This window comes from Perognathus longimembris, chromosome 7 (genome assembly GCF_023159225.1).
Source record: "Perognathus longimembris pacificus isolate PPM17 chromosome 7, ASM2315922v1, whole genome shotgun sequence".
NCBI lineage: Eukaryota > Metazoa > Chordata > Mammalia > Rodentia > Heteromyidae > Perognathus > Perognathus longimembris.
In genome coordinates, this window is record NC_063167.1 from 66,368,805 (window position 1) to 66,390,567 (window position 21,763).

The 21,763-nt window shown below is 46.9% G+C and overlaps 1 protein-coding gene across 3 annotated transcripts; it reads right to left on the reverse strand.

Moving 5' to 3' along the window:
- Positions 1-11,017: 11,017 nt before the first annotated feature.
- Tafa3 (TAFA chemokine like family member 3) lies at positions 11,018-20,524 on the reverse strand. Of its 3 annotated transcripts, none has more exons than XM_048351732.1 (7): positions 20,213-20,524; positions 18,969-19,026; positions 17,607-17,673; positions 17,374-17,489; positions 16,509-16,658; positions 15,630-15,754; positions 11,018-13,672 (listed from the first exon to the last, which is right to left on the reverse strand). In XM_048351732.1, exons 4-7 carry the CDS (start codon positions 17,486-17,488, stop codon positions 13,661-13,663), a joined length of 402 nt encoding a protein of 133 aa, XP_048207689.1. In that variant the 5' UTR covers position 17,489; positions 17,607-17,673; positions 18,969-19,026; positions 20,213-20,524; the 3' UTR covers positions 11,018-13,660. The 3 variants fall into 3 exon arrangements, with proteins under 3 accessions (XP_048207689.1, XP_048207690.1, XP_048207688.1); XM_048351733.1 differs by having other exon boundaries at positions 17,607-17,695; XM_048351731.1 differs by lacking the exons at positions 17,607-17,673; positions 18,969-19,026; positions 20,213-20,524 and having other exon boundaries at positions 17,374-17,561.
- Positions 20,525-21,763: the final 1,239 nt, after the last annotated feature.

A 21,763-nucleotide genomic window follows, 5' to 3' on the forward strand; every position in this document is an offset into this window, starting at 1 on the left:
ACAACAAAAAAAAAAGAGAGGCAAGAGCAGCCTGGTGGGCTGGGGATATGGCCTAGTGGCAAGAGAGCTTGCCTCGTATACATGAGGCCCTGGGTTCGATTCCCCAGCACCACATATACAGAAAACGGCCAGAAGTGGCACTGTGGCTCAAGCGGCAGAGTGCTAGCCTTGAGCAAAAAGAAGCCTGGGACAGTGCTCAGGCCCTGAGTCCAAGGACCAGGACTGGCCAAAAAAAAAAAAAAGAGCAGCCTGGTTCAATAGAAAGTTTGAATTTGCATTTTTTTTTAAATCCTAGCTCCATCATCTATTCCTTAGTTTTTCTGAGCAAATCAGTTAAACTCTCTGAGTTTCTGTTTTCTCTTTGTAAAATTGTAATGACAATAATAATTTCTTGAACTACATAAGATCTAAGATTGTGTGAGACAGTGAGAGAAGAGAGGAACCCTTTCCAAAAAAATAATTTCATGCAGAACCTGAATGTCCATTCAAGACTAAAATGGTATTTTCTATGAATGAACACATTTTACAAGATTTCAAACTTTAATGTCTCAACATCAATAACTGTATCTTATAGCTGCTTTGATGAATCTTAGGTTGTTTGGTGAATACACAAATTTGAAACTGAGAATTCTGAACAATAGTTGCAATCTGACATATCCTGGTTGTTGGTTAATTTTATTTTGCTTACTCAGAACAAAACTTCTGATTCCGCAAATAATTGCAGCAGTGTTATAAGCATTGTAATTTTTTTCACCTCCATGAAGCATAGGCGTCCTTAAGGTTGTTCTTCAGAATTGAGGACAGTAACCTCTGTTGGGGTCCATCTTTCCCCTTGATGGAAGGGGCTTGATGCCCCTCCCCCAGCCCTGGGCAATGCGGCCCTGCTACCCCCTCTGGATTGGAATCCAGAGGAACCGGTTGGGCAAACATCCCCCAACCTTCTAGCCAGCCCGGCGCGCTCGAGTGACGTTAGCCCTTGGGGGTCAGGTGATACCTTTCAGCCTATCGACATCCTGGCCAAACCCCTCCCTCGGAATCATCGCCCCTTGTCCTTATCTCAATAAAGTCAGTTTGCTCTAAGAAGCTAGCCCCGTAGCATATGTACGCCAGTGTCCAGGGAAAGGAGGTGGACACATAACTATGGCAGATCACGTGCTCGTCAGGTCAGAGCGACCCCCACGTCCCACTCTAACTTACCTGCAGGCCGAGGGTTAGGGGAGAGGACGAAAGGAGGGTGGAAAGAAAGAAGGAAGAGTCCGAGCCGGGAGGGGCAAAAAAAAAACCCCAACAACCTCCATCCCCCTACTTCTGTCCCACTACAGCATTTCCCCAACTTTTATAGCTGTAGGTGTCTGGAACCTCTTCTTGAGCTCTTAGACTCAAGTGATCCTCCTATCTCAGCCTCCTCAATGGCTGGAACTACAGGCACATACCACCACACTAGGCCTGAGAATAAAGACTTCTTAACTCACAGAAACAGTGTTTCATAGACCCTCGGACCTCCATGTACACACAGACACACGCGCATTTGCCCCTCCCACACAAGATTCCTTCCCTGTCCTCACACATGTGTATTCTGCTCCACAAACTCAGATATAGGTCTGAGAAACATGACAATGAGAACTATTTACTGTGGGCTTACTACATTAGAAAAGACAATACAGGGATGGGGTATGGACAGAGGAAACATGGCTCTCAAGAAGGCTACTAGAGCCTTCTCTTGCTTTCTTTTTTCTTGACTACTGTCTACATCCTTCACCTTGTTCTCTCTACCAGAGGAGGAGCTCAGCTTGTGTGGACCAGCTGGCCTTCAGTCTCCACTTTGAACCATTTTGACTGCTCAGGGGAGGCAGCTGGGAGCTGAGACACAGGCAGACAAAGATGTTTAAGGAGGCTTACAAGATAGGAGATCAGCCCAGAAGAGCCTGGAAATCGAGGATCAGAAATAGAATCACATGCTGAGTGGGTCTTGCATTCCTTGGTCTGTGGACACCTGAAGTCTAGGTGGTCCTCCCAGCTCTCAAGTCTGCTTGTCTTTCCAAGGCCCTGCAAAGCACCAGACACTTAACAGCTATGTAGTCTGTGAGCAAACACTGTTTATCTGAAGAACAGAATTAAAACAAGATCAAAGAAAATTATGTCCTGATTCTTGGATGCGCAAATCACTGGATTTTCCAATCGTTCCACCCTTCTCCCAGGCCAGCCCTCTCTCCTTTCTATTTATACTGACCTCTCAAGTAAGATACAAGCACCTTGCCCACCTTCTTGCATCTTTCCTCCCATTTTCTGTAGAAAAATGCAGGACACAAAGTATATAGAAATGCCTTGACCATGGTCAAATGTTTGTACCTATAAAACACCTATCTAGAACCATGCAAAGTTTTTTCTGCAAGGACTGTTAAAAAAAAACAAACTAGTAAATTACTAAAACTGAAACCTGGTAAACTACTAAAGTCCTTGCCATCCCCAACCATGGTCTTGGAGACCTCCCCAAAATGGCCCATCTGACATGGGCTGCACAAGTGCCTAGCACACACTTCAAGTGCACACTCAAGCATTCAAAATAAAGGGTTCTTCAGGCCTCCTGGGTATCACCTCTGACTGATTTGTTGCTTTTTCCTTTTGTCTTTGTGCTTTGTTATGTCAGAGTTTGAAGACGGCCTCATGCTATCACTGGAGCCCTACCTCTAGATCAGGTCTTAGTTGGTTATTTTGGAGATGAAGTCTCTCTGGTTTTTATGCCTGGGCTGGCTTCAAACTGTGATCTTCTGAATCTCAGCCTCTTACACAGCTAGTATTACAGAGCTGAGCCACTGGAGAATGTGGAACACCCCTGACTCAATTTTCCATATAGATTTCTTCCAGGAAGGATTAGCTTCCCTGACAATTACTCTAATTCTAAAAATAACTACAAAATCAGGAAAAATAAACGAAATCTGTTTTCAAATCCTGGGTAATAGTGGTCAGTGAGGATAGTTGCAAAAGTTTGACTCCATTTTTTTTTTTTTAATGTTTGAGTGCTGACTATCTTTAAGTCCTATCTCTTCCTGTCTCCTTTCCGGACTCATCCAAGCAAGCCTGTAAGAAGGCCACACACTTGGTCCCGAGCCTCTCCAATTTGTCCGCCTGCACTGGCTTGGAACAGGGATACTCAGATACTAAGATCTCAACTTTCTGAGTAGAGCTAGGATTACAGGTGTGAGTCACCAGCACCCAACTTTAAAGTTCATGAAATGAAAAATGAGACATTGCTTTTCCCTGAGCTTCAACTTTGGGCCGACAAGTGCACCTTTGCACCCCTCCATTTCTACACACGGGGGCGGGGAAAGGGGGACTGGACCTTTGTGCCACACAGCCCCGCGTGGAGAGGAGTCCCAGGTTAGCAAACACCTTGGGGAGCCATGGAGCAGGCGCTGGCAGATAGGGGTGGGTGCGGCCCAGGGGCTGGAGACACGGTGGGGCCGAAATGCCTATGCCCCTGATGGGTCTTAGGTTGAAGACCCGGGCCGTCTTGCCGCCAGGGGCCTCGCACCCAGAGGCCTCGAGCCCCAGATCCAGGAACCGTGCCCGTCACCGGCCCCGGCGACCCCGCGCGGAGGCCAGGAGGACCCGGAGGACCCGCAATGCTCCCGATCCACCCGAGTCGCCACGACTGGCCGGAGGATGCGGTCCCCTGGGGCCGCCGGGCTGCAGCACCCTAAGGAGTGGGAGACACAGAGAGAGCCCCGAGAGCCGGTGACCCGCCCAGACCCACAGGGTCCGGGACCCCCGGGGCTGAGCCCGCCGGCTCCCACCGCCTGCACTTGGGACGCGACCCGCAGCGCCCTGAGGCCGTGTGGAGCGGATCTGAGGCGATCGTGAAGAGGGCGGGTGGCTCAGGTCTGTCATTCTACCGGCTCAGGAGGCTGAGATCTAAGGAGTGAGGTTCGAAGCCAGTCCGGGGAAGAGTCCGTGGGACTGTTATCTCCAGTTTACCCCAAAAGCCAGAAGTGGAGCTGTGGCTCAAGTGGTAGAGTGCTGCCCTTTATAAAAAAAAAAAAAAAAAAGCTCAGAAAGAGCGCCCAGGCCCTGAGTTCAAACTCCAGCACACAAAGGGGCGGGGGGGGGGGGGGGCGTGGTGGTGGGAGGGGAGAGAGTACGGCAGCTGCCAGTAAAGCAGAAGAATCTCTGGGAATGAGTGTCTAGCTCAGCATGCTGGGGAGAGTGTGCAAGGGGCTGTCTGTCCCAGGAGAAAAAGCTCACCTCTTCAGAGTTTGCACATACCCTCAACCTCCCCTATTCCTCCCAAGCCCCCACTCCTCCAACCTCCTTTCCCTTCTCTGACATCTTCTAATTGGCTAATGTCTACCAATTGAGTCTAACTAAACTTAATTAAAAGAGGTTTGGGTTTTTTTTTGAAGATTACTATTGTGTAATCAGCTTAGCATCAGCTTAATCTTTAACAATCAGCAACTAAAAGCAAACAGCATTGGCAGGACCCCCTGGCTGGTGGCAGGCTATGCAAGCAGCTAGTATGCAAGCTCAAGGAGCGACATTCCAGGAGGGAGCAGAAAAGCAAACGGCCCCCTCCAGCCTAAAAGATGTTAACCTTCCCATCCTCTGGGCTCTGGATGTCTTTTGGCTTTGCCCCTTAGCTAGGCATGGGGCCTATGCCAGGTGGGACTGGATTTCCGTGAAGCTCTTACTATTCCTATTTTGTGCTCCAAGTGCTGGAAGGATCTCAGGCTTGGCAAGTTTGAATGGGCCACCTGTTGAACATCTATTCTCCATCTTGGGGAGGGCAGGGGTGGGAAGGGTCGGTATTTCAAAAGAGTTTCTCCACTATGTGCTCCTCTCTAGCTGGGCCCAGACTGAGCAGTCCACACTTGGTTTGTTAACTCAAATGCATAAAGAAAAGTTGAAGAGAAACTTGACACTCCAGCTAAAAGGGAAAACAAGGCTCCCCAAATTTCTAGAATCCGATAGACAAATTATTTATGTCTACCACCCACCCTGACCACCCCAGCAGCTTCTCCTTCCAGGCAGTATGGCCACCTCTCTTTAGCAAGAATGCTTCGAGTTGGAAGCCTGCCTGGGAAGGAAAGTCTGTGAGACTCTTTTATAATCACCAAAAGACCAGAATCAAGGCAGTGGCTCAAGTAGTAGAATGATTGCTTTGAGCCAGAAAGCTAAGAGGCAGTTTCCAGACCCTGAGTTCAAGGCACACACACAACAGCAACAACAAAACAGTACATAGACCTGGTGCATGAATCTGTAGTACAGGAGAGGGATAATTCAAGCATTGACTATATAAATGAGAAGAGAGCCTGAAACTGGAAATTCCCTCATCTCCCTCCCTCTTCTCTCTGCCCCTCAGGCAACCACTCCTTCTGGTTCAAGGGCTTATCTCTTACCTGGATGATTATTAAAACATGTTATATCCCAGTGTGCAGTTTCACCCCTTATGTGGCCAGGTAATCTAGTCTTGGATGTGGTACTCTGTGTCTGCCCTTGACCTTGTGTCCTTGTGAGGATCTCTAACATCTTCAGGATAGAACCCAAACTACACAGCTTCTCCCAAGTTCACCCTGGGCTGACTTTCAGCAGCATCTCTCCTTACCTCCTATCCTTTGGATTCTAGCCACTGTTCATTGCTTCTTTCAACTTGCCTCAAGCCTTCTTTGCAGATGCTTTTCACTCAGCCTCTGCTGTTTTCCCTTCAATGTGTGTGTGCACACGCACACAGACGCACACACACACACACACACACAACTCAGGTTGCCTCTCATTCAGCCTTAGACATGGTATGCAGGCTAGGTTCAGTTCTCTTTCATTGTTTACCTACAGCACTCTCCTACCTAGTACACATTCCATTACCAGGCTCCTTGCTCCTTTCCTGTGCATGACTTGTAAAATGTTTGCATAGTTCATCTTGTAGGAAATGACCAGAACACAGTTCATGTGTCCTGAAAGAGCATGATGAGCTTGTTAGTTGAACAGACTTGTTCATTTCTGGGCCAACTCTGGTTCTGAGGCTTATGAGTTCTGTTATCTTTGGCAAACTCTACTGAACTTCTGAGGCTTAGGTTCCTTGCCTGCAAGAGGAAGATAGCTAAACATTTCTGTGAAAAGACCATGAGAATTAAATGATACAATTTATTTAAAAAAAATGTCCACCCTAGCCAGGCAGTGGTGCACTGGTGACTCAAGAGACTGAGAGTTGAGGATTGAAGTTTGGAGCAAGCCCTGGTAGACAAATCTAGGAGACTCTAATCTCCAGTTAACCAGAAAAGCAGCCAGAAGTGGAGGCATGGCTCAAATGATAGAGCACCAATTGTGAACAAAATCATGAGTGTGTGCACCAAGCACTGCGTGCAAAACTTAGTAAAATCTACCCTACAATGTTCACTTCCTTATGCCTTTTTTCCCTTGCCTTGGACTCCCAGTCAGCATGACACAAGTGATCAGAGCCTTGGGCTTTGTTTCTCATCCTCTTAGGTCATGTGCATCTGTAAACTGGTGTTAATTACACTTATCTCATAGATTCTCGCAGGGAAATAAATGTGCAACCCTTCACTGAATTGCAATCACTTGCTATGGCTCCAGCAGATAGCTTGCTTATTCTTTCTCACATCTTTTCCTTTAATTCCAACATGCGCACTCATTATTTTGTGTTTTGTTTTGTGGCTTTAGATGACCTTCTTTGCCTGGTTCACTGTCTCCTAAAATGTCACACTTGGATTGTGATAGAAGTGAGATGCACCATATCCCAGAACTCCTCTAGAATCGCAGGACACAGCCACAGTGGTGCTGCCAGTTCCTTCCAAGAGTGTTCTAAAGCACTGACAATGGTCTGAAGCCCCCCCTCTCTCTTTCTCTCTCTCTGTCTCTCATAATTTCCTTCTTGAAGATTCCAACTTGAGGCATATTTAATCCCTGTGAGCATAGTTACAAATGGTCTAGGAGCATACACATAAAGTCTTTTACAAGGCTGGGAAGTCTGGTTTAGAATGTGGGTGCAAGTTGGGTGCTGGTAGCTAAGGCCTGTAATCCTACTCAGGATACTGAGATGTTAGGATCACATTTTTGAAGCCAGTCCACACAGAACAGTCCATGAGACGCTTATTTCCAATTAACCCCAAAAAATCCAAAAATGGATCTGCTGTTCAAGTGGTAGAGTACCAGCCTTGAACAGAGTAGCTCAGGGACAGGTCCTAAATTTAAGTCCCAGTACTAGCACATGCATACACACACACATGCATGCGCACGCACACACAATGTAGGAGCTGTGGAGACTTGTTAATATGTGTCTTTTTTTTATCCTGACCTTTAAGGTTTTTGTCAAAAAAAATTAGTGGGGACTGTGGGTGTACTAGAGTTTAAATTCAGAGTTTTGAGCTTGCTAGGAGGCATTCTACCAATAAGCCATGCCCCAGCCCAGTTTTTTACTGACTATTTTTGAGATGGGGGTCCTGCTTTCCATACAAGTGTGCACCTGAGCTATGATTCACCTACTTTAGGCTTTCCATCCCACCTGGGCCGACAAGCATGCACCACTACTTCTAGCTTTCCTCCAGTGAGATGGAGTCTCCTAGACTTTTCTGACTAGCTTGGCCAAGAAATATGAACCTTCTCTCCCAATTTCAGCCTCCCACTTAGCATAAGATGGCAAGCTTGCACCATCACATCTAGCCATTGGATAAGAAGAGATTGTTGAAACTTTTCTGCCTTGCTAATCTCAAGCCATGGTTCTCTCATTTTTAGCCTCCAAGTAGCTAGGATTACAGGTATGAGCTACTGGCCCCTGGCTCTCTGTCCAAATTTTGGAGTGGGGAAATTTCCATGTCAGATTACTATTACCTGTATAAAGAGCCTAGCAATTGTGCTTGACACATGGTAGAAATTCACTAATAGAAGTGCTGGTGCATTGTCAATCACCCAGCAGGTAGGTCAATTCAACTTTCGAAAATTGAGCACCATTTTCAAAGGTTGAAATTCTCTTGAGTCCAACTAGAGAGCCATTCCTGTACTCTCGGGAATGGCTTAAAGGTAGTTGTTGTCTGGTCCTCAAATTGGCATGCCTATTCCAAGTACACTTACAGCCATCTGAGTTCAATGGCTTCTGTGTCCCTGCTCCTCCTGGACCCATACTCAGTGACAAGTCATAAGCCCAAGGATATTGGCTGGCTGCTTATAACAGGAGAAGAGGAAATGAAGCTTCCTCTGTTAGGGAGCTCCATGTCAGCCACACAGATGGAATAGGAACACATAGTTATGGGCTGGCCTGGGTGCAGTCAGTATGTCTTGGTCTGGTCATCTTTCTTGCTCAGTTTTTGGGCTGAACTGGTTTACACGTATTTTGAATATCATCCTGGCTTATAGAGATGGAGAGACTCAAATCTACAAACACATAGAAACTTCAGCAGCAAACATGCATGCATAGTACATTTTTACATGTGGTTGCACATAGTTATCGTCCTTAAATTCAAAGATAGAAGTTACATAAACTTAGAAAATATGATCCAACCCAATAAGGGTTACTATAACTTATTAGGGAAGCATCAGTCTGCTCCAGGTCTTTTTCTTGGCCAATTATAGTTTTTATGTCTTCATTTCTTTGGTTGTTAGATATCACAAGTGGAAGCCAGAAGTTCATACCTGTAATCCTAGCTACTTAGGAGGATGAGATATGTGAATTGTAGCTTGAAGCCAGCATTAGCAGGAAAGCACAAGAGTCTCTTAGCTCCAGTTAACTACTAAAAAGCCAGAAGTGGACCTGTGGCTCAAGTAACAGAGCACTAGCCTTGAAAAAATGAGCTTAGGAACAGCACCCATGCCCTGAGTTCAAGCCTCTGGGATCACACACACACACACACACACACACACACACGCACACACACACACACGTGGCAAAGTAGCACTAGAAGGGATTCAAAGAACACAAACACAGGCCAAAAAAAAAAAAAAGACTGTAAATGCAGAAATATAGTGTAACCATCATTTTCCACAGGTGTGGAAATTGCTAGCAATTTTTTCCATATGAAATCAGATGATCATTTAGACTCTGTGGGCTGCATGGTCTCTTCACAATGACTCACTTCTGCTATTGTAGCAACAAAAGTAGCCCTAGGTGGAATGGCTATAGAGCTCAAGTGGCAGAGCACTTGGCTGGCAAAAGGTCTGGGTTCAATTCCCTCTAGTGCCCCCCACCAAGTAAGCAATAATAAGCAAATAAGCATGGCTATGTTTTAATAAAACTTTATTTGCAAAAAAAAAAATTAACTCATGTATTAGGCTTGCAAACCTTTGTTTAGTGTGTAAAGATCCCAGAAGCCAGCCAGTCACTCAGTGGCTCGTGCCTGTGATCCTACCTACTCAGAAAGCTGAGAACTGCAGAATTGTGATTCAAAGCCAGCCCAGACAGAAAAGCCCATGAGATTCCATCTCTTAATTAATCACCAAAATACTGAGATGGAGGCATAGTTCAAGTGGTAGAGCACTAGCTGAGAGCAAGAACTCAAGGACCCCGAGTTAAGACATAATACTGGGAAGAAAAATAAAAAGACCCATCGGGTTTAGTTTTTTCATTTTTTATAATACACTCAGCTTTCTCCTTTGAGCCACACCTCCATCTGGCTTTTTTGTTGTTGTTGCTGGTTGAGTGGTTAAAGAAGTTTCTCAGAGAGACTCCAATGAACCACCAGGAACCCAGAAATGGCGCTGTAGCTCAAGTGGTAGAGGGCTAGCCTTGAGCAAAAGAGCTTGAGGGGCAGCGCCCAGGCCCGGAGTTTAAGCCTGAAGCCTCATGACTGACAAAAATAAAAAATATGAAAAAATAAAAAAAAAGAAGTTTCTCAGATTTGTTTCACACTGAAAGCCTCAGATCTCAGCCTCCTTGAGTAGTAGGATTGTAGGTGCCTGGTTTGGGGCTGTTTTCTTTTTGTTGTTGTTGTTTTGTTTCTTTTAGACAAGGTCTCAGTACACAAGCTGATTTGCAACTCACAGTCCTGCCTCACAGCTTTGCCCGTGCTTGGATTGTACCATACTTCCGGCCTGCCAAAAGATGATGGGGCTCCATTCTTCCTCTTCAGAAAGGTCAAGTTTCAATCACTTTTTAATATACATTAGTCTCTCTCTCTCTCTGTGTGTGTGTGTGTGTGTGTGTGTGTGTGTGTGTTTACTCAGGATCTTATACTGCTAGGCAGGCACTCTACCACTTGAGCCATACCCCCAGCCCTGTGCTGGTATTTTGATGTTCTAAATAAATGATGTCAACTCTTCCTTCTTGTCTTCTTTCCTCTTTTGGCATATATACAATGTACTATTCTCTCTTCTGTCCCTTGCACTTACAGCTTCAGACAAGTCTAGAATGAGACTGTCACATTCATCCATACTGTAACCTGGCCTCTTTCCAAGGTTTCATCTGTTCTGAGTGCAGTAGTGGAAAGAACAAGTTATCTGTGTCCCTGGGCAGTACATGTCTCCAATCTGCTATGTCACTTTAAGCACATTACCTAACCACTCTGAGCCACTTTCTTCATCTATCAAATGTGGCCAGTGGCTAACTTACCAACTGAAATCCTTTGGTTATAAGCTTTTGCTTTTCAGGAAGCTGCAGCCTTAACCACATGAGATTATCTGGGGTCATTAATTAGGATGTCATTCTGAAACCTTAATTTGGCCAGAAAATCCAGGTGCTTAGCAGTTCATGCTTATAATCCTAGTTAGTCAGGAGGCTGAGAGCTAAGGCTAAAAATTCTAAGCTAGATGGAGTAGAAAAGTCGGTGAGATTCTTATTTCCAATTAACCAGCAAAAACATGGAAGTGGAAGTGTGGCTCCAATAATAGAGTGCAAGCCTTGACTGAAAAAGCCAGGCAAGAGGTCCTGAGTTTAAGCCACTGGATGGGGAGGGGGGGGAGTCGGCGGGGGGAGGAGGAAAGGAGGGGGGAGGGAGGGAGGGAGGGAGAGAAGGAGGGAGGGAGGGAGGGAGGGAGGGAGGGAGGGAGGGAGGGAGGGAGGGAGGGAGGGAGGGAGGGAGGGAGGAACTGCCAGAAGGCCAGGGGAAGCTGGCCACAGAATCTGCAGATCATAACCACCCTAAGCCCTGCACAGAGGAGGGGATGGGAAAGACCAGCAATTTCAAAGAATCTGAGATTTCCATCACCAACAGAAGAAAAGGAAGAGAATTCTAGGAATTGTATGTTTCTAGACTGTCACTGTAATCATTAGAAAACACACAACAACTTTGACTCTATCATAAAGCAAAGCTCAGGCAGCAACTGTTGCTACCCTTCTCCTCTTCTGTGGAGAGGCTTTTCTCACCATATAAGGAATACCCAATCCCTAAGCCCACCAAAGAAATACAAATAGGTCAGTAGAAAATGAGGCTCTGCGTCATTGCACAGTGAATGACCCTATGTCAAGAAAAAGAGTATTCTCTGGAAGCGGAGAGGAGGTAAGAGCCAGGGTGCTGACTGAGGTAGGGCTTGGTTGGGGGGGTGGGGCTGGCAGCCGGGGAGAGTTTGTGCAGCATGGTTCTCATGCTCTCAGGCTCATCCCCAGCTCAAGTGGATGACGCAGATGGGCAGGAGGACAGGATCTCCAGAGTAGGGAGAAACAGAGCAGTCCCAATTCCAGCCTCCAGGACAGCAGCCTTTTAGTCTGACTGCTAAAGCTGTCTCATTTGTAGCCTAAATAATTCACTTGCCTATCTCTCAAGGAGCATTATGAAGAAAACAAAACCTGTCCCAACCCTGAGCTCAGGTTTCTCCTTCATGTGGGGCAGGCCAGGAGGCTGGAGGCCATCCCAGGACTGCAGAGGTTCCCTGGGGTTGGCAACTTGCTGAAAAGGGGCCAGTATCTGATTTTAAGTTAAGAATGGATTTTACATTTCTGAGAGGTTTCTAAAACCAAATGAAAGGAAACCAGTAACAATGAAGACTATGCAACAAGGATTTACGTGGTTTGCAAAGCATAAAATATTTACTCTCTGCCTTCTTCCAGAAAAGCTTTGTCAACCCCTTAGTCTATCCTCTAGCCTCCATTCTCCAGTGTTTAAGGAGACAATGAAAGCCTTTAACCCCTTCCTTGGCTACCCAACCCCATGACTCATCTATGAGCAGCAATTTTAGTAGTTGGGAGTTTTAATATTTCTAGTCCAGTGAGAAACTGGACCACTGTTCACTCCATTAACAAAAATCAAAAACAAAAATGTCCAGCACAGTGGGGTGAAGAAGGGAGATATCAGCCTTGGTTCTACTGCATGGGGATGGAGGCACAAAGGGAGAAAGGGAGACTTGGCTCCACACCATCATGTAATGTGCCTTCTCCAAAGGACAGAATACAGCACCATCCAGGTTGTCTCTAATGACCCCCTAATCCCTAAGGCCATGACAATCCCTGTAAGCTAGTGTATTGCCTCTACACCACCCAAAATGCTAGGCTGACTTCTGGCCTTAATCCTGGACAGAGGTCCAGCCTGCCACCCCTTCTGCTGAGCAGGGTCTCTTCTCTGTAGGAAGAGGGTGCTGACCTACCCACCCCAACTACCCTTGACCTGATGCTTCTGAGAGAGTTACAACCCAAAGACTCCAGAAGAAATGAATCCTGGCAGCCAATGGCATGACAGCTCAGAGACCACACTGTAACTTGGCTGAGGGACCTCTGGGCTGTCATAGGCTTGTTTGGAATTTGGGTACTAAGGGAAGGGTAGAAATCAAGCCTCATCCTTGAGGGGCATACTGGATGAGTTCTAATAGAACAGTGATTTTGATCAAAGTTCCATTTTAGGCATCTCTCAAGATAAAAGCTGCTACTGTCTAGGCAATACTTTGCATGGTTCAATACCTGAGAAAAAATGAACAGGGAAGGGCCAGGTTGAAATCATAATATCCACATTAGATTAAGTGCCATTCTTTAGAGACTTAAAATCCCAGGTTATGAGATTTAGGACAAATTGTTCATTAATCTATGACTCTATTTCCTCATGTTTAAACAAAAAAGCAAACAAAAACCTAAGGTGTTGGGGAAGGTGATTCCAAGGTCCTACTGTCACTCACTCAGTGAACAGCCCAAACTCAGCCATTCCTCTCAATGTTTGGCTGGAGAGCTGTGTCGTTTCATCTTTGCTCTCCTTCTTCCAAGCCAATCCAATATCTTCTAAATGAAACCCCACTGGCTTGGTGTAAAGCTGGGTCAGTATTTCCTATAAGATGTTAGCAGCTTGTTGGAGATTCAGGACTGAATCGAAGGATAGGATGCAAGGATGAAGAATATGACCACTTTGTCTTTGTGCTCTGTAGCTAGGGGTTGGCTGTAGAATGATGGGAGCCTCATTCTCAAAACTTTACCATGTCCAGAGAAGGTGGCTCAGAAGTCAGTGTACCATATACTTAAAGCCTACATTATCTGTCACTCACTCTTCAACTTGACTGGACATTCCTTAAGGGCAGGAATGGTGTCTGGACCTTCTTTGTCCCCAAGAGATCACAGCACCCAGGTATGTGGCTTCAAATCCATCCGCATCTTCTGAGTAACTTCTCTGAAATACCCCTAGAAAGACAGATGCTATAGGTGGCATGGGGCACATGTTCAGGAAAGTGAATCACCGTGTTTGCTGGCTGACAACTGGCTATCGTTCTTCAGTCCAGGACTCCATCAAGCCATGATCCCCCACAAGAGCTATCGAGTGACCTAAGGAACAAGTGGTAGGGTAGATGAAGGTTAGAGAAGTCAATGGAGACACATCCCAGCATGCAGGGACTCCCCAAGAGATGCAGTCACTTAGAAGATCACTACTCCTGGTTGCCTCCTTCTAAAGAAGCTCAAGTTGGGACTGGTTGGCTCCTCCTAAAGAAGCTCAAGTTGGGAAACGGGAGCCTGGTAGCCTATACAAACACAACTCAAAATGTCTCACAACTGGAGTCACTACACAAATTGTAGGCATAACAATTCATTTTTTAAGCTATAAGCCCAGATCTTTAACATGGTAACAAATGTTCTAACCTTGGTGCTGGATCTCACTCTCTTCTAGCCTTCAATAAACTCAGAATGCCTGTCTCTCTTCTCTGCCTAAAAATCAAATATTCTACTTTATATCCAGTCAAGTTTTTTCTTGCCACAACTGCTTTTGTCCTGTGCTTTAGAAAAAGCACTGCTTTCTTCAGAACCCTGGGGCCTTCCCTTTTCTTTTCTGGTTTTGTTTGTTTGTTTGTGTTTGTTTTGTTCACTGTATGTTGTGCTGGGGAAGGAAAGCTGAGCCTTGTCTTGTCCTGCAGTGTCACTCCTCTGTACAAATGGCAACAACAACACAATGTAACTAATTAACCATGACACACATGGAATTGCTAAAGAATTTGATAAAATTTTAATTACCCCTTGTTTCATGGGGCAGGCAGTAAACCATGAAAATAATCTTCTTGAGTGCTGTCACAGCAGGCAGAGCAATTTGACTAGAGAAAGATAGGTCTAAACTTAGGAAGCTGATAATCATGGCAATGGGGTGAGCGTTGAGGACAGTCCATGGCCGAGGCAATGGCAGACAAAGCTGGCTACTGTACTGGGATTCAGGTTGGAGAGATTCTTTCCTGAATTATCTGGGCAATTTCCTCAATTCTTCACATGGTTGTTGTTGTTGTTTTGGGGTTTGTTTTGTTGCTTGAGTCAGGGTCTCACTCTATAGCCAGGCTAGCTTGGAACTGACTAGGTCACTAAAAAAGCCTCAAATTCCTTATTCTTCTGCCTTGGCTTCTGGAGTGCTGAGATTACACGCATGGACTACCACACCTGGCTCCACTTTGTCTTTCTACATCTAGCATTTTCTGAAGGCAAACTGAGGCAAACAGAGGAAGAAACAAAAGCATATGTAACATCAATAATTTCCCTAGACAGGTCTTGAACAAATAATGTGAGCGAGACAAGCCTAGAACACAGAGAACAAAGGCACATGGTCTCCCTGACATGTGGTTATTAGGGGGATGGGGGGGAGAATAGTAGAGATCGTGTCTATAAAATGACAAACTTCTTTTCAATGGTATTTCCACATGTTTTGGTCAGTGACTTTTCAGTATGTCTCTAAAACCAAACAATTACTAAATAAACATAAAAAGGTCTAGGATAGACCTATCAGAGGGTCTATAGCTATATCATATTATTATATAAGATGAGGCTAAGCAAAATGAACTCCAAGAGATGGAAACAGGAGGATTTTATTGTTGTCATTATGTTTAATGTACTAGGTGAATTTCCTTTGGTGTACCCCTGTGGTCACTGTATATTATTTTGGTACACTGGATATTGTATATATGCTTATCTGAACTAGAGAAGGGAAAGAAAAATGAGGGAGGATGTAGCAAACAAGACAAGGAATGTACTCACTGCCTTATTATGTAACTGTACCCCCTCTGTATAACACCTTGTCAATAAAATTTAATTTAAAAAAAAAGAATTTCCCTAGAAAGACACACAAGTTTGGATGCCAAGCCCTCATTCCAGTCCCCAGAGTCACAACAGATCCAGAGGGACTTTATTTGGATACATTGTCATGGCTCACAAATCTCACTAGGGACCCTGTCCTCCTGGACCTCCCAGGGCTTCTGAATCCCCTTTGCTGCCCCAAGTAAGAAAGCAGATGAAGTGGCCATCCCAATACCTTGGTGGTTTTGACTTTGTATCCACTGCTACAGCTCCATCCTGACAGGTCGGGGAGCACCTTACACTCCTCCCCAGGCAGGCAGGGCTCCATCTGACACCACCACCGCTGCAGGACAATGGAAGCTGTGGAGCAGGAGGCAGAAAACCACTTCTAAGCTCTTTTCAAGCACAGCAGTAGTTCTGAGGGGTCCCAGAATAAGGCATACATTTGGCTTTAAGCCCTGAACTTCCATTCTCTTCCCCTTACCCTAGGGAGCCCAGAGAGACGGCCCTGTGCTCAGGCAGAGGCCTGGGGATATTACCCTCTCAAGCTTAACCACAAGGATCTGCATTTCGTCAAAGACAGCAAGGGAGGATGGAAGTAGGGAAAGTTGGCTCGGAGGGAGCTGTGCTATTCATACAAAGGCATAATCTTCAGTATTCCTCCCCACACTGGTGTACAGCGTGTGAGCAAGGGTAGGAGCTATGTCCAGGAACACACAGCTGGCATGCAAGAGCACTGTGAGCAGGTTGTAGATGGAGAGGTGGGAACAGGGGTTGGGACATGGTGACTACATGGGGAGAGGATAAAGGCCTGGCTGAGAAGAGGAAACACATGGAAGAAGACCACCTTTGGAGGAGTGCTGGAATGTGTGTGTGCACATTCGCCAGATGGTGGCTAGAGCGGGAGAGCAGGTGTAACAAGAGCTTTCTTCATCTATGACACACAGATGCCATGTCTGCCCTCCTGTCCCTCAGAGGGTGCCCCACCATTTGAGACTGATCATGAAAGCCCTGATGAGGGTGAAATTGGATCCCCAACAGATGGCAAGGCCTGAACATGACCTCCTTATCTCTGCTGAGGACCTCCCCACCCATCCTAGCCCTGGTTTCTCACCATCCACGCAGGAAGGCTTTGCCCGTGTAGTGCCAGCCACCTGACCAGAAAGACAGGAGCATTTGACAGTCTGAGAGCGCTCCTCGATGCGATTCCGGTTGCAGCAGCGGTGAGCAGCAATTACCTCGCAAGTGCCCTGCTTTTCGAGGACTGATGAGGTCAAGGCACACAAGATCAGGCCCCAGACTTGCACCCCTCCCACCAACCCAGGTGGGCCTCAAGCCCTTCCTCCCTGCTTGGGGGAGAGCTACTTAAGAGATTCCCAGGGCTGAGGTTCAGTAGTAGAGTGCTTCATAGACATCCCTAGCAGGCTGTGGATGGGTGGGAGGGGACAGGAAGATTTCCAATGGCAGGGTAAAGGAGGTGGAGGAAACCTTCCTCTTCCTCCCCAGCAAGGCCACACTCATCACCCCTTGTCAGAGCCTGTCCCTTAGGCAAAAGAAAGTGGGGACCTACACCAGCCCCCACCTTTTGGCTTTCTCAGGGTGAGGGCAAGGGCCCCAGGGCTTACAATGCGTGGAAGGGATCATCCGCTTACACAGGCTTTAGCCATCCCAGAAGGAAAACCTCAGAATTAGGCCAGGAGGCTAGACTTAAGCCCTCCTGCAAAGTCCTTTTTTCCCTCTCTTGCTACAGAACACCTTCCAACCTGGAAGGATCCATAAACCATGGGTCTGCCCAGGCCTCCTCTGGCCACAGAGAGAAGAGGACAATGTCCTGGGTAATGATCAGAAGAGTCAGACCCTGAAATCTGTGGGTTTTACTCTACCTCAGATCTGCCTGCTATGTGGCCTGGGATAGGGTATTATCCAGCTCTCCGGGTGTTCTGGGAAACTCTTCTCCTAGCCCCACACCTCCCTCAAACCTGTGGCAGGCGAAGGCTGCAGTGAAGCCGAGGCCAAGCAGGTCCACAGCCAGGCCACACACAGTGCCAGCAGCCAGCCCCCCGGGCTCCAGTTCCATGCGACCCTCTCACTCATCCTGTGGAGAGAAGTGCACATGCTGCTTTGCTCAAGGCAGGAGCTCCCAGGCAGCCAGCCTGAGTCCCTTCTCAGTGCCATGCCCTCCAGGAAGCACAATGGTAGGCAGGGTGCATACCTTGTCCCCAGTCAACCTGCAGCCTGGCATGAAGTTGGAGTAGGACAAAGTAAGTGCTACCAGAGGCCTAAGGGGCAAAAGGGGAGAGACTGTGGAGGAGATGACATTCCAGGTGAGTCTTGGAGAAGGAACCAGAGGGATATGTTATGAACAGAACAATGATGCTGGCTCCTATTCTTTGAGCTCTTAACCCAGACACTTCACATGCATGATCTTAAATCCTTCACAATCATCTCACAAAGCAGACTTGTTATATGTATTTTATAGATGAGCAATCCATCAGTAAAGGACTGGCTGGATACAGTATACAGGCTATACAAATGTAGTACCTTCCATACAACTGTTTTAAAAAAGAAAAGAAACCAGGCATTAATGACTCATACCTATAATCCTTGCTACTCAGGAGGCTGAGTCTGAAAGTCACAATTTGAAGACAGAATAGACAGTGCATGAGACTCTTATTTCCAATTAACCACTAAAAAGCTGGAAGTGGATGTGGCTCAAGTGGTAGAACAATGAGCCTTGAGGAAAAAGCTAAGGACAGCACCCCATTCCCTGAGTTCAAGCCCCAGTACCAGAACAATAAAAGGGGGAAGGGGAAGTCCTATGTAACTCTTTTGAATGTTATGTATAAAATGTGTAAAGGGAAGGGGAGATCTCTGTTGCTTCTATGCATAACCTACCTCTAGAAAGTGTAGACAAAGCTAACAATGTTTGCCACTAAGAAGTGAAACTGGATAGCTGGATTTAAGAGTGGTAGGTAGATTTATTTTTCTATTTTTCTTACTATTTGAGTTTCAAACCTTGGGAAAGTAGTTGCAGTGCAATTCAATTTGAACATTTAAGTTTAAAAAGGAAGAAATGAAACAGAAGCTAATAGGCCTAGGGCCCAGCAGCACATGGTAGCATAGGCCAGAGCCCAGCAGCTTCCCCTAGGTCCTCTGCACTTTGCCTCTGCTCTTCTCCTTTACTTCTCCATTTTTCCATCAAGCCAATGCAGGCCTCCCAAATCTATCACAGAAAGAGAGTTAGAAACTGAGGAAGCCCAGGGAGGAAGAAACGCAGAGTAGCTGCCCAGTCTCCGATCCAGGAAGGAACAACTCCAGGAGGCTGCAGGGCCTTGATTGAGCTCAAGAGATGGCATGGGTCACTGCCTCAGCCTGTGACAGAATGGAGGACTGAGTGGGCTTTTGGGATACTGCCAGCCTTTTGGGAGCATTGCTAATCGTTCCCCACCTCAAATGCCAACATCATCCCGGGAATGAAAGGAGCCAAACCCAAATGCCAGGATCCTTTGGATTCTGACTTGGTCTTTGCCTCTACCCTTCCCCACTTCTCATCTTTAAGTGTCTCCCCACTTACCTTTTGGGGGATGTTTCAGCTTCTCTTTGTTCATCTGCTGGCCTCAGACTGACTCTACCTAGACAAGTGGAAAAGAATTTTGAAGGGTTATAAGGAACAGAGGCTGGAGCCCAGGCCTACACAGTGGGTGAAGGAAAGTTTGGGAGAGGAGAAAGGGGTGGGCAGTTTTGAAGCTATTCCCAGGATAAGGGCAGGTCATTCTGACTGAGGCACACGAGGGATCCTTATAGATTCTGGCAAGCCTGATACAAGTGGCCTGATACAAGGAGTTTCTCTGCCCTAGGAGTGAAGCAGAAGTGGGTGGGGCCTAAGAATCAGTGGTGTCATCGCTCTAGTCTTGAGACAGACTTAAGGGTCAGAGGTAGGTTTCTCAGCAGAATCCATCTGATCTTGCTGGAACAGGCTGCTAGGGAGATTCCAGTGGCTCTGAGTCTTCTTTATCACCTCCCCTACTCCCATGCCTCAAACCATTGCTTCAAGGTCTCAAATAAACTTGGCTAAATTCTGCAGTCATTCCCATTCCCTCTGGGACTAGAATGGGGGCACCACAGGTCTCTGAGCCTCAGGGTCTACAGCCCCCAAGAGCTTCTTCATCCTCTCTTAAGAATCTCTCTTGGTTCAGCCTCCAACAGAGACAGAAGTAAAATGCACAGGATATGAAGCCCAGGAAATACAAAGTATCTTGTGTCCCAGTTCCCAGGCATAAAGGGGCAATGGAGGCAGATGGAGGAAGTGGTGCCAACAACCACAGGAAGGGTGTGTCCCATGGACAGACAGCTCCCACCCTTCTGGACAGGCCTGTTTACTGAGCAGCTCCTTCCTCTCCCTGCCCCCTTCAGGAACTCTCATTTTGACCATTATAGATGCAACTTTGTGTTCTCTTAGGAGATCCTATTTCTCTCTGAATGTTCACAGGCTCCAATCCAATCCACTCATTTTCCTGTGTACCCTAAGGTCCAAAGGGTCTGGTATAGAGATGAGAATTGGGAGACAGGATCTCTGGCATTCTGTTCACTCCCTTAACAGAACTAGAAAAGATGCCTCTGGGATTTTTTTCATTAGCTTTCATTCTCTGTTTTAATTTCCCAGCCCCTTTGCCCCAAGCCCCAATGCAGATTGTGGTTGAGGCTGATAGATCAGCCTGCAGACCCGCAAGTACCTTAAACTGTTACCCCACCTGTTCCCGGCCCCATTCAGCGCCCACTCGGCCCTCCAAATTCTGAGTCCCCACACCTGAGACCTACCCGCCTCACATGGTGCCCACTTATCCAACTTGCTGGCTTGAGGTCTTTTCTGCCTTTGCACAAAGGACTAAGACTGCAAAGCTAGCTGCAAGCGGAAGCAACCAGCTTAGTTAGGTGCTCTCCTTTCCTCCGAAGTGCTGTCCTAGTTCGTCACCACGTTGCTGCGTCCTGGGAACCGCGGGCTTCTGCCTAAGCTGGTGTCACCCGCCCGGTGTGGTCGGTGCTGGACACCGGGGTGGCTCCAGGCTTGGCTCCTCCAGGCAGGAACTGCGCAGCTCCGTCGGATCCTCTCTCAGTCTCCTGCCGCAGGTGAGGAGCTCCTAGCCACTGCCTCCTAGCCTGGGGTCGCCAGGCTGCTCCAGCCCCCGAGGGCTCCGCCACCTCCTTAGGCTAGGAGGGGTGCTCGGCGGGTACAGCCTGCACGCAGCGGCCCCTGCCGGCACAGAATAGGAGGAGAAAAGAGCTCGTCCCCAAAGTTCCATTCTGATAGACAGCTCATTGGTGCAGACCTGGGCAGCTTGGAGCAAGTCCTTCAACACTGCCACCCTAGGACTACTAGGTCCCTGCTCTGCGGCTCAGGGGAGGTGGAAGGGGGTCTGGGGAGAAAGGGCCTGGGAGTAAGGAGCCATCACCCAGACCTGCATGTGTTTCTGGTTTTTTGAACATTCTAGAAAACCTCTGTTCAGTTCAGTACTCACAGCTGAAACTTGAATTTAGACCTACACTGATTAAATACAGTTCAGTTCTTCAGCACTCAAGTGCCACTTACAATGTTTATTAGCTCCAAGAAGCGAAGACTACCTTCTGTGACTTTCTTCATCATGAAAACTAATAAACTCGATTATGTCATTCTTTGCAGGATTATATTTTGGATATGGAAGTATCTGACACAAGAGGGGGCAGATGTGCTCTGCTAATTTGAATCTTCACAAAGAGACAAATTCACAGGAGACAGGTGTTTCTTAGCTAAGATGGCTTTGGGATGGGGGTAGTGTGTGTGTGTGTGTGTGTGTGTGTGTGTGTGTGTGTGTGTGTTGAGGGGGACTAGGGTAAAGACTCCATTCTGAGCCCTGTGATAAAAGGGCCTATCTAGAATCTGTCCTGTCTCTCTCTAGCTCCAGCCTTGTGCTCCCATATGAACAAATCACTTGATAAAGTCTCAGTTAACTTTTAGCAATAAAAGCACCCCCATTTCCTCTCACCTCTGGTGCCTGGGGAAAAGTGGTGACCTCCTTGCCAGACCTGAGAGTACAAGAAGTATGACAGTGCAAGGAAAGCTAAGAGGCTCAGGGAGGGGAGAGTCCTGAGGTTTGGGTATAGCTGGGGACTAGGACCCAAGGAAGTCATGGGCTTTCCTGTCTGATGATCTAGTACTAGATTCAGAGGCCTCCTAGTTCTATGGCCCACTTTAACAGCCACACCTTGGGTGCTGTGAAGAGCAAAGGATAGGAAGCTGAGTGACACTGAGATGTGGTAAGTCAACTGTTCGAGCAACACTGAATAATAAAAATAGCCCTAGGTTATATGTTTTTTTCTTCAATCTTTGGTTTC